Source organism: Candoia aspera, chromosome 2, assembly GCF_035149785.1.
Source record: "Candoia aspera isolate rCanAsp1 chromosome 2, rCanAsp1.hap2, whole genome shotgun sequence".
NCBI lineage: Eukaryota > Metazoa > Chordata > Lepidosauria > Squamata > Boidae > Candoia > Candoia aspera.
This window is the reverse complement of record NC_086154.1, coordinates 187,929,493-187,948,824: the sequence shown is the minus strand read 5'-3', so window position 1 is coordinate 187,948,824 and position 19,332 is coordinate 187,929,493. Positions and strand designations below refer to the sequence as shown.

Sequence of the window (19,332 nt, the reverse complement as noted above, 5' to 3'; positions counted from 1 at the left end):
GAGCAATATTCTGCTCATCAGTCATGTGGCTCATATTGTACTATTTTACTTTAGCCAAAAGTACATGGACTCTTCAAAATGTGTCCAATTCCATTACAACTGAGGGTTCCAGGAGGGTTTCAGCATTTGAAACCTGAATGTGACTACTTTAGGCCTGACCACATTCCCATTTCTAGTTCTGAAATACTGTATATATGATTTTAAATGTAATAGTGCCACCTGCTGTCCTTGTGGCAATATTAGAATAGCAAGTTATAGGATATGCAAAGAGGTTTGAAATAGAGTGCAATTCATGCCTCAAAAAATACTGATTTGTTCATGTGACAATTGAGCTCAGTGCTATAGTTCCCCAGATCAACCTGTATCACAATAATCCCAGTTAAAAATATTAGATTATAACTATAAAATGAACATTCTGTTATGCACTGATGTTTTCAGTGGGCAGGCTGTTTTTCTGGCACGGATGCATATATGCACATACACCTGTGTCTTATGTAGTACACAGTCTACATGGTATCCTTTCTATGATTACATATTTATGCATCCCTTACAGACAAGAAGTCAAATACATTTTTGCCATGAACTAGGTAAAATACACTTGATTTGTTAAATGCCTTTAACTGTAAATTACAACATGAAGACTTCAGCATTTTTTTTCCTTAGGTTGTACAGTTTTACCTGTCCTTAAAGACTACAGCTAGACCCAATTTCTTAAAAGAAGTTTTAGGGGCAATGTTCTATGGACAAACTAGTCATCGAAGGCATATATCTTTGATAGAGTAATACCCTCTGCCACTAAGGCTGGAACCAACTGAGATATTACCAATTAAAATGTACAGATATTTTTTCTGCATAAACTTTTAATTTAAAAAAATTGTTTCAGGACAGTGTTCTGTGACCAATGTGCATCAATTCCAATGGAAATACATGAGCATCTTTAGTATGGTATCAAGAATACAGAAAGCATACCACAGGAAGTCAAAGCATATTAAATTGGCACAATTAGCTTTCAAGAACAAAACTAGCCTTTTTTTTTTTAATAAACTAAATGAATATACTCATACATAACATCTCCGATGCTACAAAATTTTCTCAGCTTCTTACAAAACACGGTAAACGACACTTTGGCAAACAACAACTCTGAAAACTATACACAGAAAAACAAGAATAAAATAGATTTATACAAGTAGAGCAGTTTGGCAATTTAAAAGAAAAGTTACTTTTCTTATCATTAATCAAAAGGTAAACATACAGTAGTCAGTAAACTTACTATAGTACTAATCCTGAAACATACAAACACTTTTCAGTCTCTAAAATAACTTGGTCTTTACATCTGAATTGTGTATTGTTTGTTAATACTGGGCCAAATGCTATCAGGATGTTTAAATACTTTAAAACAAATGTTCAAGGTAGACTCTCCATACCCCTCACAAATTGTACACATTAAAATATTATGCCTATAAAATTATTTAAAACTTTCAGCATTCTCAAGCTGCAAACCCTTAAGTCCTCTTTAATATATACTTTACAAAAATTTACGTTGCGTTTATTCATTTTCAGAGGTGGAACCCTTCGTCTTTTCTTGTTCTCTTCCATCACCAGACATCCTACAGGAGAAACACAGTACCAATTATGGAAAACTTAACTTTGAATATCTTTGCAGGCAAAATTCCATTTTATATCTTTCTAAAATGTGCTATATACAGTATATAACTTGGTTTTATAAAAATGTGTTTGATCTAAAAAAATATCTAAGTATAGTATATGCAAGAAGATAATTATGTCAAAAATTGAACTATATAGTATATTTCAGCTGTTCAGAAGAAGCAGGCAAGCAAAAAGTTGGATAAAAGCAGAAGAAAATAATAAGATTATAGTAGAGCAAATAAAATTATGAATTCTGGATTCTATCTTCCCTTGCCTTGTGCCAAACAGATACAGATAATAATTTTCAAGGAAAAACTGCAAAAAGGATGGAATCAAGATTCAGAATGCACATTTTACTCCACAGAATATTGTCTAGTCATATTTTCCAAATCCAAAGTATTATCACAATCAGCAGCTTTCTAACTCACCTGCTTTCTAAAAAACACTTCCTTGTTCATGAGTTGATTATACATATTTTATGACTGCCTAAAGATTGCTGAAGTAGAACATATTTTCATTAATTTTTTAGGATTGGAAACCACTTCTTACTTTTTCTTATTGCCAGAATCCAGCTTCTCTCTCTTTTCATCTGTGGTGTCCCCATTTTGTTGTGACTGGTTTGTGTCTTGAACATCAGAAGCACCATTCATTATCTTTGTGCCTTTAAAGTTTTTAAAAAAAAATCTTTATCAGTGTGTTAAATTATGCAAAGGACAACAGCTAGTTATACAACATCTATGCTAATGGGATTACTTTGAACCTTGATTTATCACTATTTCACTGTGAAGGGAGGTGAGTATCAATTTTTCTTCTATTTCAGGTAAATTTTTATATATTCCAATTTCACATTAATCAAACAATTTTTATTAAAGCCTTCCCTTACAGACCTTGGTACCACCTTCCAAACTGTTAGGAGTAATCTCTAAGACTTCTAAAACAAGGTGGAGGATAACACATCTAATCTTGTAGAAAAGCCCAGGACATAGTGCTGAAGCTGCAGGAGGAATTTGAGTGTACAACCACTGCCCTGTACTCTTTCTATAGTTTGAGCTGAATGCCATTGAGCACAAAGTTGAACCCAATTTAATTATGTCCCAACTTATTTTTTATAGTATTATTTATAATAACACACTCTAAGGCCCTTGCTATTCCCCCTGTTTTTGTGTCACCTGCAAATCAGACCGTAGTACACACAAGAAGCCAGTTTGGTCTAGTGGTTAAGGTGCTGGGCTAGAAACCAGGAGACAGAGTTCTAGTTCCGCCTTAGACATGAAAGCCGGCTGGGTGACCTTGGGCCAGTCACTCTCTCTCAGCCCAACAAACCTCACAGGGTTGTTGTTGTGGGGAAAAGAGGAGGAAGAAGGAGTATTAGGTATGTTTGCCACCTTGAGTTATTTACAAATATAATAAAGGCAGGACAGAAAAGAAACAAATAAATAAAATGTCTTGGTGTAACACAAACTGAACAAAGCCAATAGTATGCAGCTGCAAAAAAGAAAAAAGAAAAAAAGAAGGAAATGCAATCTTAGGCCGCATCACAGAAGTATTTTGTAAAGATTAAGAGATGTCATAATTCCCCTCTATTCTGCATTGGCCAGACTACACCTAGAATATAGTGTCAATTCTAGACACCATGTTTCAGGAAGGAAATTGACAAACTCAAATGATAGTGGTCTTCAATAACTAAAGGAGCAGTCATGTAAAAAAAGGGGCAGAATTCTTCAGAGTTGCTCTAGAAAACAGGAAAAGACACAATGGGTTTAAAGTAGAAGGAATTTGATTTCAGTTAGTCACCAAGAAAAAAATTCCTAAAGGTAAACACTATTCAACAATGAAAGGTGGTAGACTCCCCTTTGCTAACGGTGTTTAAACAGAGCCTGGATGGCCATTAGTCCCAGATGCTGTAACACTGGACTCCTGCACTGGGCAGGAGATTGAAGTAGATGATTTCCAAGACCCTTCCAGCTCTTACACTCTATGATTCTATGGGTAAAAGGAGGGAAAGGTTCTGAGTAATAACTCCTGACCCTTCGTGTAGCTATAGCTTTGTGAACTGGGTATACAAGAATGATTTGCTTATGCAAACTGATTCCAAAATATGATTTGCACAGCCTAAAAGCCATAAGATCATATTCAGGTTTGTGTGTGTGTGTTTGTGTGTATTTCCCTAGTAAATGGGTTTTTCAACATTCAAATGCTTTACTTCTTCCCCAAAATTTAATGTGATGGAATGTTTATATTCTGATCTTCAATATACATGTAGGTTTATATTAAATTCAGAGTTCTTAAGCTTACCCAAACTGACATATAAAAGAACGTATGTATCACAGGATACTGAGCGTACACATTTTTAGTGAATTGCACAGACCTGTTTGTTCTTTGTCTTTTTCAGATTTCTTGTTTGGTCCTTTCTTCCACTGTTCTTTGGTTTTGTTTGCTTCCTCATGCTGTTTCTGCTCAGCTAATGACTTATTTAGTACTTGTGAAAGAACAGAATCTCCTTCCCCAACAAGAAACATGGTCTTGAATTTGTTATAGAGCATAGTGGATTTTTCCATTATAATCTGGCTAACCTTAAACTTTCGTATCTGTAAAGGAGTTTGGGGGAAAAAAGAATGTATTTATAGATGAGAGTACAACATGAAGCTGTTCAAAGCCATATTTTGTGAATTTGGATTATGGATTATTATGGATAAACAGTTTATTATGGATAAACAATGGACCATCAATCATGGTACTGAATTCTATTTTTATTAATAAAAAATTCAATTTTTTTATTGTAAACCACCCAGAGTCGCTCTTTGAGTGAGATGGGCGGTGACTAAATTTGAAATACAAATAAATAAATAAAAATAAACTTTTAATAAAAATTCATGAAAGGTTATTATTTTTAATTAACTACTGATCTTACTTTTTTGAGTGTGGAAATCATTTCTGCATGCTTCTGAGCTTGTTGCATTGTTACTTGAAGTGATGCAAGTTCATCCAAAGCCTCAATGCATCTGTTCACATCCTATTATAAAAAGATCCCAAGGTTTCATTTCTTAGAAAAAAACTTACTATTGCCACATACCAATTAGGCAAAATGTAATCAAAAACGCATAGGAATTTAATCAAATTTTACAGTAGAAACAGCTTAATTAAATATTTTCATTATTCACAATTCCTATATAACAGATTTTTCATACTGTCCATCAAGTGGACGGTTACTTATTTGGGTATGTTAAATATATAACAAACTAATTCATCTGTTGCATCTTCACATTGAAATTACTCTTAAATTCATTTTTTGGGAACTTCATCTAACAGAAGTTAAACAGTTCTAGATTATTTTCCAAATGTGTTTTTCCATGTAATCCTGTTAGATGTATTTATATTGTTCTAAAGCATTTATAAAGACATACATTTTAGAGGCCAATTTCAGATTTTTTTAAAAAAAACAAAACGAAGACTTCCAAACCCCTCCCCCCGGCACTGAATGGATCAATTAAAAATAGTAAAATCTTTAGACATCAGTATAAAATCAGTTCTTTTGAGCAAGAAGCACACCTTGTTTGTCTTGCCATCGAAAAACTGTAGTGCTGGCTTCTTCTAAGCAAAAGTGTGATGGGAGGGGGCCCAATGTTGGGCTTTCCAGGTAGAAGCTCTCTTCCTATGAAATAGCTTGCCCCATGGCAAAGATGCCTCCTACCCTTGTGGCCTTCCAGAAGTTGGTAAAAAAACATGACTTTTCCAGAAGGCCCTTGGATACTGATTATAGATGTACAACTCTCTCTCTTTCTCCCTCTCTCAGTCTCTCTCATTAACTGTTAAAATTTTGTTATTGGAGTTTTAAAATATAACTGCTACTTTAATATCTGTAAATTGCCTACAGTCTGTGAAAACTGAAGTAGTAATAGATTGCATAAATAAATAAGCCAGCCAGTCAGCTGGCCAGCCAGCTTTCAAATGGAACAGAAATTATATGAAAAAGGGTTAAACAAATTATGTATTAATTAACTAACCTTGTGACAATATTTGCAGCTTTGTTTTTTTGAAACTAATCACAAAATATCTGGAGTCAATTCAATATACTTACAAGATGGTCAATTTGGAGTGAATTTTTTATTTCTGCATGTATCCTTTGAAGCCGAGAATCCATTGATGTCTCTAAATGTTAAAACAAAACAAAACAAGTTTATTAAGAGATAGTGTAAAAGTAAATGGTAGAACATACACCAAACTGGATAAGCAGCCCAGAAGAATTATTTTAACTGTCCTCAAAGGAATTTTGCTAAAAGGTTTTAAACATATAGCTGAAACATAAGGAATGCTATTTGCTCTTTCACTGTGAAAATAAAACTGTTTTAATAAAACCAGCTGTTCAAAGGGAACACTATGTATGTTATATTGCCTACATATAGAAAAAAGAATATTAAAAAAGATAACCAAGGCTATACTAGAGGATGCCTAAAACTGTAACAATATAGAACCTGCAATGTTACTTCATTTATATCTCACTTTTCCTTTGCGATCTAAAGCAGAATACATATCATTCTCTTCTTCCAATGTTTTCCTACAGCAAGAACCTGGGAAGTAAGTTGGGCTGAGAGATATTATCTAGCTGAAGGTAGACCAGTCCCTGGCATTCTCAAGGTCCAGTCCACACATTACAGTAATTATTGCACCACACTATACAATATTTGAACAGGAACAGGAAATCTTGACCACTATTCCAGCTTTCATGACATAAAGCAAATTTCTGCCTCCTCGTCAGGCAGAAATTGAGAAATGGAAATGGCATTTATACATATAGGAGGAAAAAAACTTGTGTAGCAAAATGCTGACATTATTTCATTCAGAAAGTTAGTACTGTTTACATTACCAAGGACAAAAAAACTTATCTTTTTTAACAATTGGAAAACAAGCTTTGACTACTGACCTCGTTTTTTCTCCATCTTCTTAATTTCTGGTTTCTTATCTTCTTCTCTGTTTTGCCTATCCAAAATATTCAATAATTTAAGTTAGACTACAGATTCGAAGAATAAAATGGATATGTCATGCTGTGTGAAAAGTGAAAGGTCCCTTGTGCAAGCACAGAGTCATGTACTACAGAGTAAATAATTAACTTGAATTATGACTGATTTGTTTTAGAACGAATGCAAGAAAAAACATTCATCAGATTGGGGGTTGCATATGATTTTATATAAAACCTAGAGCATTACATTAAGTTGTAAATGTTTACTTTGTTTTCACTCCTCTCAGCCCAGCTTAGCTCAGAGTTGTTGTAGGCAAAAATAGGAGAGGGAACATCATATATATTGTCTTGACCTCCTAAATGAAAGGCACTGTACAAATCTAATAAACAGAGTTGTTTCTCTGGTGTTGCCACTATCTTAGTATATGTTTCTAACATTGTTCTGATTCAGGATGATATAATAATTAATGTTGTATAATAACTGATTTTATAAAGTAGATCAGAATTGCAGAGCATGTGGCCCTTGGTTACATACACGCTTTAAAAGCTTTCAGTGTATTATCCAGAGATCTCCCAAAATTACTAAATTGCAATTTTTATATGTGAGAGAAGGGGGAATTATTAAACACTGAAAAGTAACTCAAATAACTGCTTATTTTAAATATTAATTAAATCAAATTCTTTACAATACTAATTCTTAAAAATGGGACTAAGCTAGTGTTTCCTGAAAGTAATTTAGGATACCCATGACTCTTATCATAGAATAAATTCCCCATTTTTGTCAGCTGAGTCCCAGTTTTGTACTGAAAGTGGATATAAAACAAAAAACATTTTGTGAGAACAATCTGAATGAGCTCATGGACAAGAATTAGCTAATAGGGACTTAAAAAAAAAAACTATACAGGAAGGTTGCAAAAAGCATGTTTAACAGTGCTTCTATAGCGTGGTATGGAAATTTTGAAAATTGATTAATGTTGAAAAATAATTCCTTTGGGAATTTTGAGTAGTTGTATGATAAAATAAACAAGGGGGCTTATTTCATGTTCCCTATTGTGGAACACCAAGAGGGAATGAAAAACCTTATTTCCTTCCAAACTCAGCACAAAATGTGGGACCTTTTCCAAACTTACAAAAGCTGTTGTTGCAAATCTCTAATAACTAGTCTCATTCCACTTTCTGTTGGGATGCAACATTCTTTATCAGGTTCATAAGGAAAAATTGAGATTTGTCCACTGGAGTTCTTATGTTAATCTTGCATCCCAATTACAGAGCTATTCTTCATTTTCTTGTGGTATGGCAGAATGGATAAGATGTTAGACTGGAATGAGGGAGAATCCTGTGCAAGTCCATCCTCAACTGGGTGACTTTTGATCAGTCTTTCTCTCTCAGCCCAATATATCTCATAGAATTGTGGGCAGATGCTTGAGAAGAGTGTGCTATATACATTGTCTTGAGAAGGGCAGAAAAATAAAAGAAAAAGTTATGAAGCTAACTAATAAAGTGTTGATTACATTGAGTACATTGTTTTTACTGAATTACTGAACTACTCCTCTAGCCTTGGAATTAAATACTCCTTGCAAATACACTATCAGAAAAACAAAAGTGTGAAAAAAAGCTCATTAATAACATGGCCATTCATAGTCTAAAAACATAAATGCTTGCTATACTCACGGTTCTCCTTCCATTTGTTCTTCCTGCTTACGTTTCCTTTCTGCTACTTCACGTTCGTGCTGGGCTTTTAGAATGTTTCTTCTATGAGACCCTTGAAAATTTCTTCCTTTTTTCTTCTTTTTCATTTTAATTTGAACAGGAATAAAATAGTTTAGTTGTGGAAGCAACTGTCTATTCTAATTTTACCTCAGGTGAATGTTTGAACAAAAATTCCAACATTTTAAAGGAAAGTGATATGTAATCCGCATCACTGGAAAAACCCTGCACTGCTTCTCCACTGTATTTTAAAATATTTCATAACACCAACATTAAACATTTCTTATATAACTCTTGACTGAGCAGTGAAGAAGTTACAAGGAAGCTGTTTTACCAATGTATTAAAATTGAATTCTACCTTCAACAAAATGAAAAGAAACAATTGAATCAAAACTGCAGGAATGTTTCTTGATAATTTAACTTTCATAGTGCTACTAGGTTAAAGACAAGGTATAGTTGATATTGGAATGAGATTTATCCAGAGAAAAGGCAGGATAAAAATATAATATACATGTGATAACAATTAGTATTCATAGTTTGAATTTAACATGAAGCCAAGCATTCCTATTAACAGAGGATTCAAAAACCTGTAACTGTATCAGCATACTTAATAAAAAAAATAACTCAAGAAACATTGCTATACAACATATAAAGGATATTTCTCAGTATGTGAAATGAAAGAAATAGGATGGATATACTTTATTTCCTTCTTGCTCTTCTCCATCGTCTTCAGTATCTGAGGCAGATGCTGATCCCACCTTAGCAGTATTTTTCCTTTTCATGTCAATGTCTTTTTTGCTTTCCTTTTTGTCTGGGTCTTTTCTAACTTTGTCTTCTTCCTTTTGACTCTCTTCATCTCTTCTCTGCTGTTTTTTGGGTGGCTTCTCTTCAACACTCTTTCTCTTACCCTTATCTTCCTCATGAATACTAAAATATGCACCAAACAAAACAAATATGCCTTCCTTAAGCTCTGAGTCTGCTAAAAAATATCTCTTCATATGAAAACATCTACATAAAATAAAGCTCATATCAAAAGTTGAAGAGACAGCCAAATGTTTGCAGTTCAATAAATAAATATAAGCAAACAACTGAACGGAGAATTCAAGTGCTTGGATCGATGTCCTGTCACAATTTCAGAGTGATATACGCTGCACACACTTTACTAAGATATTATAGGTTATCTAGTTTGATAAAAACTATTATAGTTGCTTAAGACAGCCAGTCTGTTTATCTGTAGAGTTTCAAGAGATTCTCTGTGTGATCACACTTATGATTCTGGGCTTTCTAGAATGAGTTCTCAAACTCTCTACTCTAAGGGTCTATTTGAGAGAGATGAAAATCACTGAAATCAGCCATTAATGAAGTAGTGGCAGGTTAGAAGGGACAGATACTTATCAAAGAAAACAACCACCCAATTTTAATGAGGGAAACATCTATTTTAAAGAGAAAAGTAATTAATTGTTACTGATACAATAATCTCTTAATCTAAGTCCAACAACACACCATCAAACCATTAGTCTGCCACTCATTTATTCTCATGTGAATAGAGGCAAGTCTATGGGAGCAACAAGATACTAATGCTCACCTGGACTAATGCTAGACTAGTGATGGGTCCAGAGCCTCAGTAAGAAAAATGCTCATAAGGTCATAGCCCCCATCTTTTGAATCAGTTCCTGCAGGACTACTGCAGTGGCATCTTAGGAAATGTATGCCTTCAGATTTCTCTGTGGTAAAATTACATCTTTATTCTTGTTTCACTAACCAATCTCTCCCATTTTGGGTTTTATTTCACCATGGTAATTTAAGAATTTCTGCACTACTTTTATGTTGGCCATTTACTTATGGCATAGTGAGTGCTCTTTTCAGAAAGTGTGCAAAAGCTCATAATTCAAATGTGGGATTGCGGGGACCACAAAGAACTGGCAAAATATACTGGACATAAATGTCTGGTTGCAGTATTAACTGAAATGGGAATTTTTCAAAAGCAGCTCCATATAAGTATAGCAAAACTCTAACCTGGATACAATGAGTACATAGGTAACCCTAGGCAGACTATGACATACTGGCCTTAGATTTTTCAAGGATCTAAGAGACAGATCTGTAATACCAGCTTCTGGAATCAGTCAGTTAGGAAAGCAACCACTCATGGTTTGAATTCCCAGCCAACACAGCCTGTCCAGAATGCTATCATGCTACTGAAAGTTATTGAGAAGTCTAAAAGAATGTGCAAGGTCACAGTCTATATGATGATCTCATGGGATTAATTCTCCACATGTCAGAAGGAAACAGTGGCTAACAATGAATTATAAATTACTGATAACAATATGCATTTCAGCCTCTTTAAAACAAAGTTAAATCCAGATCCATGCACAGAATTCTATAAAATGTCTACAACTATAAGTATAGTGCTATACTTCTATCTGTACAGAACAAGCAGCAACATTTAAAAATAAACTTACCTGTCACTCTCAGGAGGACAGTGTGGTTTTATCAATTTGGGTCTCCCTCTTGGTTTTGGAACTTTTACTTCAGTTGCTAATGTCATTTAAAAAAATGGTTTAATTAAGCATATCAATTTCAGTGTCAGTGTTCATACAAATATGACATTTAACCATTAAAAAGTTAATAATGCATTGGTGTATAGCTCATAAACTTAATTTTAGTTGAAATGTACTTCCTTTATCAGAATAATTCCTAGTAGAAGACAATTAATTTTTCAAAACTTATTTTAAACCAGGATGTTTAAAAAACAAAGCAGACTAATAACTTAAGGTAGACCAAATCTGTTGTTTGCTCTCCTTGTACCACATTAACATAATCATTAATAAAATGAGTACATTCTATGGATGTACTGTCAGACTTCACACTAGGCATGGAAATAAATCTCAATTCTCCATCCATTCAACACTTTATTCAGGTGTTTGCTTACAGCAGAAGCTTCACAGACATGACAGTTACATAAGCTGCTTTACTGCAGACAAGAAGTCATATATACAAAAGATCTGGCCCCTACAGAAATCAAGCTATATGTATGCACATTTTATTCAAGGTTTAATTTCTAGGCCTTTTCTTCCCACCTTTCTGAGTCAACATATTTTCTGCTATTTATTTCCTGTTCCTGAGAGTCAGACACATCAGCTCAATATTTATATAATGGTAAATAGACCAATGGTTCCCACCTATACAGCATTAGCCCTTACAAGAACCCAGTAGAATAAAAATACTGTATAGTTTTGTGAACTATTTAGGGTTCTGTTTTTAATCTGGATTCATTTTTTTCACAATACTTATAATGTTCAAAATTTTTTAAAAATGCAATTTAATTTTTAAAATCTAATGTGAAAAAAAACACAATTTTTTTCATCGCCCATTTTATTTGCTTTGCAAATAAATTCACAAATGCTCGTTATCAATCAATATTATGGGACAGAGTATAATGCCTAGCAGAATGCATGTATCAAAATTTCTGTTGCCTTTCTTCCCTTTTAAGAATGCTTCATGCACTATTAACTCACCAGCTGGCCTTCCTCTTTTGGGACTAGCTTTTGGAGCTGTAATTGTTGTGGCTGTTGCTGCTGCCACAATTGCTGCTGCCTCTTCCACTTCTGCTTGTTTTTCAGCCTGTGTTAACAGAATTTCTTCATATAAATTTGACCAACAATATACTACTGGTTCCAAATATTAAACTACTTAAGAACTAACCAGCTTTTATGACTTCTTTTAGAACTTTGGAAAGTGTTAACAAAATAATAAATAACAAAGGGCTAGTAAGATGCAAAATCCAACAAGAAGGATTTCTTCAAATACGTCATAGAAATAAGGTGATAATGGAGGCAGGGCTCACTGCTTACTTCAGAGTGACATTTCACAGATAACCTAGAAAAAACACCACCATTTTGCTTCTGCATTTACACCCAAAGGAAATGGCAGTCTGAGTAGCACAGATTGGGAACAAAAACAGGGGAGGGTACAGATCAGTAAAGATGTGGTAAAGGAATGTTTAGCTAATCCCTTCAACATCCCAGATTCTAATGAAATATACCCTAGAATTCTGAAGAAATGGTAGGAGAGCTATCAGTTTATCTTTGGGGAAACGACAGAGGACTGGAGAAAAGCAAATGCAGTCCCTTTCTTCAAGAAAGGAAAAGACAATCCCAGTAATCCCTGGGAAGATGTTGGAGTAAGTAATAAAATAAGCCACTTGGAAACACACTGAAGACAATACTGTAATTTTAAGAGTCAAAATGGTTTTGTCAAAAATAAATCATGAGAGACAAATCTTGTCTCTTCCTTTGAGAAGGTAACTTACTCTTGTGGACAAAGGGAATGCTGCAGATATAATCTACTTGGTTTTAACAAAATTTTTGACAGTTCCACATGACAATCTCACTGACATGCTGCTAAAGTGTTTTTTTGATGACACTACAGAAAGGTGAATCCACAATTGGCTAGCTATCCCCACTCAGAAAGTCAACATTAAGGTCACTACACTAAGTTGGAAAGAAGTGTCAGTGATTAGTCTTAGGGCCAGTATTATTCAAATTTTTCATTAATGAACTGGATGGGCTCTTTATCAAATTTAAGGAAAACATAAAATTGGGGGGTCTGGCTAATACCCCAGATGACAAAATGAAATTGCAGTCTAATCTGGACAGGTTGAAGACTAGTTTGAGAGGCACTAGATTGTAGGATGCATAGAAGATGAGAGGATTTGTGGCTTGGAAATACTTTAAGAAGGAATTTGGTGTGGACATCGACCACATATGAATAGGAGTCAGCAGTATGGCACAGCTGCCAGAAGGATTAACACAGTTCAGGGCTCCATTAGAAACAGCACTGTATCAAAGACACAGGAAGTCATTGTATCTATTTGCGCTACACTTGGTATGTAGTATATGATTCTGGGCACCAAAAGGATAGTGACACATTTGAGAGGTTTTAGAGGATGGCAACAAAGGTGATGCAGAGACTTGTGTACATGCCTTCTGAGTACAGGCTGAAGGAACTTGGGATGTTCAGTGTGAAGACGACTTAGGTATTACGATAGCCATGTTCAGGTACATAAAGAGAAGCTACAGGGAAGATGGTCACAAATTATTTTGTGTGGTCGCAGAAACTAGGACCAGAAATAATGGATATAATCTGGATTTCATTTCAGTATAAATTTCCTGATGGTTAAGATGTGCACAACAGTGGAATAGTCTACATACTGAAGTTGTTGGTTCTCCATCAATAGGGGTTCTTAAGAGAAGTCTGGACAGCCACCACTCTTAAATGGTTTTCCAGAACATTGCAGAGGGGTAGACTAGATGATCCACGTGGTCACTTTTAACTCCACAATTCTGTGAGTCCAACATGAGAACTGCTTGATTTAATTAAATGAATTGCCAATCCTAATTACTTGTGAATGTCACTGAGCTCTACCTTACTCTTATCTGACTACAGCAGATACAGCATTGGTTTAAACAAGGCGGCAGCAGGGAACAGAAAAGCTGAAATTTCTACCCACTAGGATAGTATCAGTGGTCACTCATGGATCCGTAGGGCTGTGAGTAAAAATGGAGAAGGCTTCCAGTGCTTACTAATGTAGGGTAGGAACTAATTCCCTAATTTTCTCTTTTTCTTCTCCAACCTGGTCTTAGGTTTTGAAGGAGGTGACAAGCAAACTAAAGAGAAAACAAAGGCTAACTCCTCCCCCTTATTGGCAGAAGTCTTTGCTAGTTCAAAGGCCCTTGCATTTTTAAAGCCATTTTTTGTGAATTGAATGACATTTTTGGACCTAGACCCTTATTTCTCAGGCAAACTAACTTCTCATGTTCCTTTTAGAAAAGACAATGATTCAAATATAACCATTTACTGGATCTGACAAGAACAGTCTTTTAAAAATATAAATGCCATAGACTTTAGCAAAATATTCTGAACTAATATCCTTTATTTATACTATATTTTGTTTGAAATAAAATTAACATGGTAATATGTGTGTATAAATCTGTAAGTATTACCTTTCTTTTTCTCCCCCTTCTAGCAACTTTAGGGACTGGCATGTCACTTGTTTTACTCATATCCTAAGGATAAGAACATTATTAAAATCATTCTGAATTTCTGAGTTTTGAAATTCTGAGGTTCATAATAGCCAAACCACCAAATTGTTCATAACCATTTTAATATAAAGCAAAAATTTCAGTCAATTTTAGCTAAAAATCTACACCAAAACAGTTCATGAATTTAAATTGATTTGCAGTGCTATTTTTTGACAGGTGGGAGCAAATATACATGCTACATCTGCTCCAAAAATAACTTTTGACTAAACCTCAGTGTATCATTTTCCAGTCAAATTAATCATTGCATATGTAATATGAACAGAAATGTCATTTGGTGATTTCCTTTGAGAAACAGCAGAGTTGTAAATATGAGTGAATGAAAAATCCCAATTTTTCATATTGTGTGAATTAGGGCCCAATAAAAAAACAGAATAATTCACATGTTTTATGCCAACATACTTCACTGCTAGGTTTTTCTGGAGAATCATCATCTTTTAACGTTTCCAGCTCTTTTTCTTCAATTTCAACTTCAGAAGTTTCATTATCTTGTTTAACAGATCCCTGAGAATGAGATATCAGAATCATTTGTTTTTATGTATGTGGTTACAATAGCTCCTATCCATATGCTCTATCAATCTGTTTTAAATTTTTGAACTGATAAATGAACATGGCCAACTGAATATGGATTTGTCATGTTTTAAAAACCTATTTTTATGTTTATTTACTTGGGTCAGGCAAGGGTAAAATAATTTTTTCTTGAATATCCTCATTCAAGCTCATTTGTTCTGCAAACAGGTTGTTGTTTCTATCAGAGAGTGCATCACAGATGTTTTATATATGGTAAATCTAACTTGCAAAATTATATATTTGATTAATGTTTCAAGTCACTGAGGTTGGACCTCCCATTCTGGTACTCACTAGGCATGATGTTTAATTGAAACCAACAAGGTCTATTTTGTCTTACATTATCAAGTGGCTTCTAAAACCTGCTGAGGGTTATTATCTTTTGACCTCAATAAGGCCTACGGCCAGAATTATTTCTTCCTTGAGTATGATTGCCCTAGTCTGAAAACAAATGGAGCCTTTTTAATTCTTGGAACGAATGAAGCACATTCTTAGATTTACTCAGCTATTATTTTGAACTTCAAATTATTTTACTATATAATAATCATATAACGATAACTAACCCAAGATGAGCATTTGTTAAATAATTAACAAGGGCTTGGCTTGATTCACACACTGAACCACTATGTGGCTTGTTTAGTTTTAGCTTAGCACATTGTGTGACTTGTTATACTAAGCCAACTGAGTTTTATTCCATTAAATCAATTTATATCACAGAAACCTGCAATTCATTCAATAAACCATAGCTAAAGTATGGATTAGAGCAAAGTACAAAGCCAGCCTTTTTTTTCCTATATGAAATTGAAATAAACTTCGCCAATCTCCAAATCTATGGTCAGACGATATGTTTATCGGCAATAACCAAATATAAATTTACACAAAACTGCAGCCACATTTTTGAGTTTTCCAGAGAAAATCTCATCAGGGTTTTTGCACATGAGTGTGTATTTAAAAGTTAATGTGATTTTGAAATAAAATCCACACATCCAAGTTTCAAGGAATAAAAAAGGAAGCACAGATTACATTTTACAAGGTATCAGTGTTGCTGTCCTCTGAACTACACCTTAGATGTTGGAGTTACTCTAATGGTGTCGTACATATTAAGGCAAATTTTACTCTTCCCTTGGAGCTTGATTATATAACCTTAAAGCTCACTCCCTCAGCGGGTCACTAGGAAGGGCAGCATCAAGGACACATTCTTTATATTATCATCATTTTTTTTTGGTATTTGCTATCTCCTTTCACCCATATATTGCTTATTATATTGTGGTTAAGAAGGAGACATATACAAAGCATGATTTTTATATAACATATGTATTTCTCACTGGCACAAAAATATTAGTCTATTTCTTCTCCCCACATAACAAGTTAAATATTAGATGATTTTTTAAAAAAATCTACAGATTGCTCATAGAACTTTGAAAAGGGGGTGGAAGAGAATACAAAGACTTCTCTATGAGATACTGACCTGGTTCATGCATAAATTAAATCACAGTTTAAAATATTTTGAAGAAACTACAGTGAGTTCACACAAGCTAGGGTAAAATGAAGCAAGCAATATTATGGTGTGAAGTTCTAGCCTCTACTTTTTGTTTAGCTATTGCTGTTTGTAAGCAACAAGATATAATTTACCACATTATGCCAATATAGCCACTACTCCAAACTGCAGCATTCAGCCCTAGTTTCCCACAGCTGCAGCAGATGATACAACTTCACATTCCAGGAAATGCTGGAAGCCGACTTGAAGAGAACCCCCTGCTGCTTCCAGCAGGTGCAGAGCTTTTAACTTTCACAGATTAAAAAGCTATGGAAAAAATCCACAACCAAACCTTTCAATTACAGTATGCATAGTCTCTCATTTTCAAAACAATCCTGTGATTGAACTCCACTCAGAAAACAGGTATTTCAATTTTTTTTCCTTCTAGCACAATTTACAAGTATTAGTTTTTCTTCCCTGCTTTGCTTGGGGTTTCTCTTCTTTACTCAGTTCAGAATAAAGGATTGAAGTCCTTTGAACAATCATACCAAAACTTCAGGCAAATAGAAAAGATACTGGCCCAAGTTTTGGAAATATTAGATTCATGCAACAGCAGAGAAAAAAATCTCAGAGCTGTTATTTGCCAGCTGCAGCTGACTTTCAACTGATTGTATAAAAAGAGGTAAATTGAATAGAGGGTAGAGGAAGGGTTAATTCTATTTAAAGGTACACTCCTATACATTGTTACCTAGAAACAAACTCTAATACATTCAATGAAGCTTATTCTCTAGCTGTTCTTGTGTGACACATACATGGCTAACTGAATCATGCTTCGCTTGAATAACTCCATTTGAGGGTTCTTACAACACAGTGAGCATAAACTGTATCTACTAGTTGTGCACAACAGAATGATCTAAAATGTGGTTCCTAGATTATGGTTCAATGGGCTGTGTCAATTCCCAAAATGTGTCTGTGTTACAGATGCGTAAAAATTAAAAGCTAAGAAATCCAACCCTCACTCAGAAGCTGCTACTAGTCCCTATCAGCTTGGCTGTTCTTTTATTAACCTTTTCCAATCCTTCAACATTCTTTTTGAAGTTCAGTAACCAGAACTGTACAAAGTATTTCACCTATAGCTGTGCTGCAGATTTATATTACCATATTGGCAGTTTCATTTTCAATGCCCATCTGTATGATTTCTAGCATGGAATTTCTCTTCAGCCCCATCGCTCCTCCTTTTTTATAGGCGTGCATGGGGTTGACATTTTCACTGAGTTATTAACCAAGATCCCGTTCCTCAGCAGCCACTGCCGGTAAAAGTGGTATTGTTGGGATGAGGGACACAAAAGTGATGTGATATGATCATGATGTGCTTACAAAGGTATGAGCAGTGGCTAATAATTAAAGAGGAATACTATAGTTTTCACTGTGGGAAACAAAAGCTTCATCTCTTCAATGTTTATGTTTGTAGTGCTGCTGCTGAAAAATAGGCCTTCTACTGTTTAGTTTTAAGCCTGCAGGCAATGATATTTCACAGATCTCAGGCCGATACAGGCACTTCCCTTTAAGGCAGGGTTTCTCAACCAGGGTTCTGTGGACCCTGAGGGTTCCACAAGAGGTCACTAGGGGTTCCCCAGGAGATCATGATTTATTTAAAACATTATTTCAAATTTGGGCAACTTCACACTGAAGAGTTAAGTTTCATTCTTTTATTTTTAGTTTAAGAACGCTGTTAGTGCATATGCACAGGCCTACACATGAAACAAAATTTAATAATTTTGTAACTTGTGGCCTATATTTGAGCCTGAATGTGCAGGGGTTCCCCAAGGCCTGAAAAATATTTCAAGGGTTCCTCCAGGGTCAAAAGGTTGAGAAAGGCTGCATTACATATACAGTATGTGTCTACTGATACTAAATCACAGAATTAAGAATTGGAAGGAGTCATTGTCCAAATTATAGCCTCCACACAAATGACTATACAGCCTCTATCAAGTGAAGAGCCCACTATATATAGCGAATTAGTTCCCTGATCATTTTTGTTACCCTGAACCTTTCTTCTAAATACTTAAGGTGCTGTGCACAAAACTGGGTGCAATATTTGATCATGACCAACGCAGAATGCAGGAGAATGATTTCCTGTGATTCAGAAATATACTTCTGTTTATACCGCCTAGAAATAATTTGTATTTTTTGCAGTCATACTCAGTTTACACTCAACTATTACTTTAGTATCTTTTTCAGCTACCCCCCATTCTACACATGCATTTGAACTGTTTCCTGAGGGAATTGCATTTGTCTGCTATATTTCACTGTGCTGTTTTCAGCCCATTTCTCTAAAGACCTTTTTGAATTTTATGTCCTCTTGATTCTTCAGTTTGATGAGAAACCACTGATGAGAACACTTTCAGCATGACTTATCAATACACCTTTTTCTGTGCTCATTATAGTAATCTTTTCACTCCCTATGAGATTCTTATCAGTCAACAGAAGTCAAACAGCCTCAAGAAGCAGAACATCCTCTTAACAGTTGCTATGTATCCACTTAATTATCATGCCATCTGGGTTATACTCAAGCTGCTTGATAATCCAAATAAGGCTAGTATAGCAAGATTTATCCATGGCAAATCCACGCTGACGTCTACCTCATCTTTAAGTATGTTCTGCTTAAGGACCTTCCAGATATCAATCAACGTCAGGCTGACTGGCCAGTAATCATCAATTGAGTCCATCCAGTCATCTGGCAATTCACCTATTTTCCAGGATTTCTCAGTTATTACATAAATATGTGGTCAGCAAATTCTGACCACAAATTCATACTTTATGACACAATTATCTGTTTTGATTAGCACAAAATTGCGAAAGAGTTATCTTTTTCTCCA

At 34.8% G+C, this 19,332-nt stretch overlaps 1 protein-coding gene across 3 annotated transcripts in view; it reads right to left on the bottom strand.

The window, feature by feature from the left end:
• Positions 1-1,007: 1,007 nt before the first annotated feature.
• The window catches only part of PSIP1 (PC4 and SRSF1 interacting protein 1), a 36,550-nt gene continuing 18,225 nt past the window's right edge, over positions 1,008-19,332 (bottom strand). For 2 of the 3 annotated variants that reach the window (XM_063295044.1, XM_063295046.1), the window contains exons 6-17: positions 14,812-14,913; positions 14,314-14,376; positions 11,827-11,932; positions 10,771-10,846; positions 9,010-9,238; positions 8,276-8,391; positions 6,569-6,624; positions 5,726-5,796; positions 4,559-4,660; positions 4,016-4,235; positions 2,197-2,308; positions 1,008-1,607 (exon numbers count right to left, since the gene is read on the bottom strand). In XM_063295044.1, coding sequence (XP_063151114.1) covers positions 1,547-1,607; positions 2,197-2,308; positions 4,016-4,235; positions 4,559-4,660; positions 5,726-5,796; positions 6,569-6,624; positions 8,276-8,391; positions 9,010-9,238; positions 10,771-10,846; positions 11,827-11,932; positions 14,314-14,376; positions 14,812-14,913 — 1,314 coding nt within the window. In that variant the 3' untranslated portion in view covers positions 1,008-1,546. The remainder of the gene's footprint in view (positions 1,608-2,196; positions 2,309-4,015; positions 4,236-4,558; positions 4,661-5,725; positions 5,797-6,568; positions 6,625-8,275; positions 8,392-9,009; positions 9,239-10,770; positions 10,847-11,826; positions 11,933-14,313; positions 14,377-14,811; positions 14,914-19,332) is intronic. The other variant, XM_063295045.1, reaches the window with a different exon arrangement.